This window comes from Uranotaenia lowii, chromosome 3, assembly GCF_029784155.1.
Source record: "Uranotaenia lowii strain MFRU-FL chromosome 3, ASM2978415v1, whole genome shotgun sequence".
Taxonomy (NCBI): Eukaryota; Metazoa; Arthropoda; class Insecta; order Diptera; family Culicidae; genus Uranotaenia; species Uranotaenia lowii.
Window position 1 is genome coordinate 166,924,706 of NC_073693.1, and position 5,575 is coordinate 166,930,280.

Genomic DNA, 5,575 nt, shown 5'->3' on the forward strand with positions numbered 1-5,575 from the left:
ATACTAAAGCCCTAACTGAATACTCCCAACGGGTAACATTTTTCCTATCTCTTCGAAGCTTTGAAGATAGAAAAACTACATCGTACTGAAAAATTCCTGGTTAGACTACTACTTAAAGCTTCGTATTGATCAACCCCATTTTGAAATGGCATAACTCCCTTCTAGAAAAATGCATCAACAGAAAGTTTGAATTTAAAAAAGACTGATTGAATTTTAAGAATTTAAATTTTAAATCGATTTTAATATGAGAATAATTTTATAAAGTAAAATGCAACCGCGTATATACAGAATGGATGTTAACACATTGAAGACCGCGAAAAATGCAAGCCGGGAAACACCGCAATTTGACATTCTATGGATTTTCAGAAACCACTGGACTAAATTTAACGAAACTAGTACATTTGAGCTACCGAAAGTGTTGTGTTCAATTTAGTTTCATTTTTAAATTTATAACATTTGAATTAAGCTTCTAAATATAGCAACTAGTGACGAACGGAAAACGAAATATCTCGTATTTGGTCCGCAATGTGTTAACTTGATTTGTCAATATTTGGCAGTTTCGCCATTTTGAAATGTTATGCTAAAGTAGAAGAAACTAACTATTTTATTAACTTTCGATACGATACGGACCATGTTTCGGATAACTAACCACTAGTGTTCGTTTAAGATACTTCAAAAGTAACTTTTTATTATACCTTATCAGTAGACATTTAAGAGAAGTGTGCGAACCTTAAATTTTTGATGTTGAACTTCAGCACAGTTTGATTTTTACAATACATCTTCTCCTCATGTGGTTTCAAGTAGCTTAATCCTCCTCTTCTTCATCAGCTGCACCGCTGCCTCCCTGACCCTTCTTCATGTTCTTCCTCTTGACGCGTCCTGGACGGCCACCACCGAAGGGCGACTTGAGCGAGAAGTCGATGTGCTTCTGAGAGTCCAAACGCACAATGAAGGAAGGAATGTTCACAACCTGCTTGCGGACGCTGCAAATAAGAAATAACAAAAGGGTGTACTCATTAGACATTTGTAGGGAATTTTACACAAAATTTTAGCGACGGTTATTCAAATATAAACTGTCACTGTTCTTCATTTTTCGGCCCGTTTCCTGCTACTGTTGCTGCCTTTTTCGGCAGCAGACGAGCGAGGAAAGGTTCCTAATGAAGGTTTACTATTCCCCATCGATATGATTATTGAGCAGTTACCGTTGCTCTTCTGGCACCCGGAATCAGTATGCATAAAACCGATCCGAGCGTGGCCGAGGGGTTAACTTACGGGAATTCAAGTTCATACACTGAGCGAGAGGAAATCATTTTAAAGATAACACAAATTAAGGAATCCAACTAATTCATAGGAACAACAATTTATAATTTCTCGTTTCTGAAGTAAGGAGTAGTAAGGCTTCACTTACCGTTGTTTAACCAGACTCTGAATTTGCTAATGTAATCAAAACCGAGTATAGGCATGAATTTAGAATAAACACAAGAAAACTGTTCTCAAAGTTGGTGCACAAGTTTTGTTCTGTATCACATTTTTCGGCCCGTTTCTCTTCATAGGATTGCATTTTGAGCAAAGAAGCAGAAAGGTTCCTAATGTGAATGGATTTTACTGTTCCCCAACGTTTAAAAACGTGAGCAGTTACCGTTGCTCTTTTGGCACTCGCAATCGACCAGGTGTCAGTGTCGATCCAAGCGTGGCCGTGGGGTAATGGGCATTCTTAGGGAACAATTTCGATGATGATCATTGAGGAGTTTTTTGTAAAATAATTACTTTACAATAAATGTTAAATAGAATCCCTTGTACTAAACTACCTTACTAACAGTATTCGAGAAATTGAAACTATTCCATCCAAATGTAACATGTTTACCAAAAAGAGATCGACATATCGTTTGATAGTTTGCCTGTATCACATTTTTCGGCCCATTTCTTTTCATTCGTATAATATCGGAAGAAGAAAGGTCCCTAATGTGACTTATTGATTACTATTCCCAACTTGTGAAATAAAATGAGCAGTTACCGTTGCTCTTCTGGCACCTGAAATCAACAGAGAACATCGAAAACGGGCGTGGCCGTTGGGTTAAAAACAAAAGCCGATCTGATTTTGATTCACATTTTGACCTAGTTTCGTTCTAATTTCTGTTGCGTTCAAAATCGCATCGTATATAATTTTCTCATTCATGTTTTTTTTATTTTGAAATTTTCTTACTGAATCAGTCAATAGTAAGAAAAAACAGCAAGTTTGCAAGTAAATATATCTACTGAGAAAAAAGAAATCATTTTTTTTCCTGACATGACTATACCCCTAGGTAATTGTATCTGTTCCTATTACAACTCACATTCGTGTTATCTTGAAAACAATAACCCTCCTCTTAAGACGAATTTATAAAAATTGATTTTACCAAAAAGAGATTGACTACGGGTTTGTTTGAGTTTCTGTATCACATTTTTCGGCCCATTTCTTTTCATTCGCTGTATCGGAAGAAGAAAGGTTCCTAATGTGACTTATTGATTACTATTCCCAACTTGTAAAATAAAATGAGCAGTTACCGTTGCTCTTCTGGCACCCGAAATCAACTGAGTTTATCGAAAACAGGCGTGGCCGTTGGGTTAAGGAAAAAAGAAAAAGAAAATCTCTTTTTGATAAGAACAAAATTGTTATGCTTAATAAATTAACCAATGTTACCTTCTGAAGCGGGGCGCCGTTCAATCATCCGGCATGCCTGGAACCTGTCCACCATGGAACCGAAGTTCGCGACTCTCATTTCTACGAGTGTTACCGACAACTCAAGCCGTGATGGCTTTCTAGTTGTTAGTTCAGTGAGGCGTTAAATACCCAGAATTGCTTCTCGATATTCAAGTGGCACTCACGATCATTTGCGACATTTTATCGCAAAATCTCTCTAGAGAACTGATAGAAAATAACACTCGTTGAGTACTTCGGTGAACATGTCACAGGACAGGAAGCGTGAGAAAAAATTTGTATGCTTTTGGATCAATAGAAGAAATCTTACCGAATGTGACGCTGGCGGATCAGAACACGAGCGTGATGGTACGACTTAGCCAATCCCAGCTTGAACACCTGAGTCTGCAGACGACGTTCCAAGAAATCTTCAATCTTGAGACCCAACACGTAATCGAGCTTCATGCGAGACTCATCAAGCACACCGATACGGACCAGCCGACGAAGGAGGGCATTACCTGGCGAAGAAAAAACCGCATTATTAAACGACCGCACATTCGAATTTGAGCACGATGTTCCCGGAAGGATTCAGTTTTATTATAGTTACTATCAACAATAAATTGTTCTGCCAAGAGGTGTCAGAATCATTGGTAACTAGAAAATTTCATCATAGAAACAAGTCATATAAAAACTACCTTGATCAGCTTACCTTGGAACAGACGCTTCTCGTCCTTCTCCTCCAGGGTCAGCAACTCTCGGGCCGCCTTACGGATCTTGGCCAGCGTGTACTTGACGCGCCATACCTCGCGCTTGTTACGCAGACCGTACTGTCCGATGATTTTCAATTCCGCATCCAGGCGCGGCTTTTCAAATGGACGACGTGGCGTCACATAGGTCTTGGAGAAGACCGACGGAATACGGTGGTTAACCATGATGGACCGTCAATTCTAACCTGCAAATGCACTTTTCTGTATTTATTTAGCCGTATGCTACGTTTGAAGCCGTAAATCAAAAACATTAAATGACGCATCATAACTAGGATGAAATATTTTAAAGTACATCAAAATGCTTCATTTAAGACACATATTTTAAGAAAATAACTGAGAAATAATCCTTACCGTCCACACAGAAAGGTGTTGATTCGTCAAAATTCAACAGTGAAAGAGATCGATGGAGGAATACCGGAAACGACGTTGACTTTGAAAAGGCTTATTTCGAGTAGACGAATAACCAAACGAAGCGACGCGTCAGTTTTTGGAAAGCGCTGCGGCGAGACGTCTCGCAACGAGTATGCACCGAGAGAAAAAAAATTAATACGATACCCGTTTTTATTAAATATCTAATGAGAGAAACAACTTCTGAAGGTCGCGTTACAAATTAGGTTAAAATGGAAATGAAAAGTTTTGATAATGATCATTCTAATAAAACGAAATTTGATACTTGCATGGTCACTGGTCGTTGATTTAATCAGACCAATTTTACATTGGATCGCTTATTTTCTGTTTTGCAACGCTGGTTTAAAGGATGGATTTTGAACGTTTTGAACGAAACTTCTTAAAAACGATAAGAGATGAATTATCCTTCGAGATGAAAATCCCGACAAAAAGAAAAAAATCTTTAATCCGATTAATTTCGATTCCCCCCGCGATATTCACCGCGGAACCATCGAAGAAAAGTGTCGTTCTTAAGCGATCGAAATATTTACCAACCAAGGTCAATTTCATATGAAGAAATTGAAATCGAATTGCTTCGAGAATATAAAAGTGAATTTGTCGGCTGACTTAACATTTTTTTAACAGTTACATAACAGTTACATGGAGACAGCTCAAGGAAGAAAACAATACAGCCGCCTATTATTTTGCTCAACCGTCCGTGTCATAATTTCAGGGGTAATTCCCACAGTAAAACTAAAAAAGAAGTGGAACCGAATAGTACTGCTGGTGGTGACGAAGATTACGTTGGAAAACCGGAGTGTTTGGAACTTACCCGAAGGATTTCAACGATATAAAACACCGAGGATTCAGGTGAAAACGTTCATTTTTTATCCATTTTGTTTTCCTCTTATTCACTTTGCTCACTGTTATTGTTGATACACAGCTGTGTAGCGTCTCGCGTCAAGCTGTCACATCAAGTTGTTGCGCAACATTTCAACCGCGATCGGCAGTGAAATATTTCACTTCTACAGTTAACCACTGTTAAATCGGAATGGAGTCTGATGAAATTATCTGTGTGGTATGCGAACGGGTAGAAAACGACCCGAATAAAATAATCGAGTGTTCACAATGTCACCAGTGTGCGCATTTCCGTTGCAAAAACATTCGGGGAAATGCAGTTCGGAAACTACAGCAAACCGACTATTTTTGTAACAGTGATTGCCAAGCGATGTACTTCCGAGAGAGAGGAAATAAAGTAGCCGAGGATCGAATTTTAAACGAAATGAAGAAAATGCTGAACGAAGTGCGCGACCTGAAGGAGTCCAACATTGCAACCCAAAATGAACTAAAGGAACTGAAATTGGTAAATATAGCTACGCAGGAGAAACTGAAAGAGACGGTTCAGGAAATCGAGAAGAGTCAAGAGTTCTTAGCAGATAAATTCGACAGCTTCATGGACGAGTTTCGCCAGATGAAAATCGACCAGACCTTTCTTCAGCATGAAGTCAGAGACGTTCAGGATGAACAATCGCAAATGCGCGGAGATATTAGAAAACTTGAAAAGGAAGTGGATCGGCTTAATCGGCAGGCTCTCAGGAAAAATGCCATGATTCTAGGCGTTCCAATATTAGAAAATGAGGCCACAGGAAACGTCGTCGCGAACATAGCGACAGTATTAGGTTGTGACCTTGCGAAAGATGCGATTGTGGAAGCCAAGCGATTGCGTTCAGCAAAGCCTGATGGT

At 39.1% G+C, this 5,575-nt stretch overlaps 1 protein-coding gene across 3 annotated transcripts; it reads right to left on the minus strand.

The window, feature by feature from the left end:
* Positions 1-661: 661 nt before the first annotated feature.
* On the minus strand, positions 662-3,925 carry LOC129751636 (40S ribosomal protein S9). 3 transcript variants are annotated; one of them, XM_055747251.1, is made up of 4 exons: positions 3,796-3,925; positions 3,387-3,629; positions 3,009-3,195; positions 662-983 (listed from the first exon to the last, which is right to left on the minus strand). In XM_055747251.1, exons 2-4 carry the CDS (start codon positions 3,607-3,609, stop codon positions 806-808), a joined length of 588 nt encoding a protein of 195 aa, XP_055603226.1. In that variant the 5' UTR covers positions 3,610-3,629; positions 3,796-3,925; the 3' UTR covers positions 662-805. The 3 variants fall into 3 exon arrangements, with proteins under 3 accessions (XP_055603226.1, XP_055603227.1, XP_055603228.1); XM_055747252.1 differs by lacking the exon at positions 3,796-3,925 and having other exon boundaries at positions 3,387-3,645; XM_055747253.1 differs by lacking the exon at positions 662-983 and having other exon boundaries at positions 3,005-3,195; positions 3,387-3,640; positions 3,796-3,885.
* Positions 3,926-5,575: the final 1,650 nt, after the last annotated feature.

Coding starts and splice junctions, on each gene's coding strand:
- LOC129751636 (XM_055747251.1), bottom strand. CDS start 3,609: ATGGTTAACCACCGTATTCCGTCGGTCTTCTCCAAGACCTATGTGACG. Junction 3,196..3,386: donor CGAGAAGCGTCTGTTCCAAG/GTAAGCTGATCA, acceptor TTTCTTCGCCAG/GTAATGCCCTCCTTCGTCGG. Junction 984..3,008: donor ATCCGCCAGCGTCACATTCG/GTAAGATTTCTT, acceptor TCTTATTTGCAG/CGTCCGCAAGCAGGTTGTGA.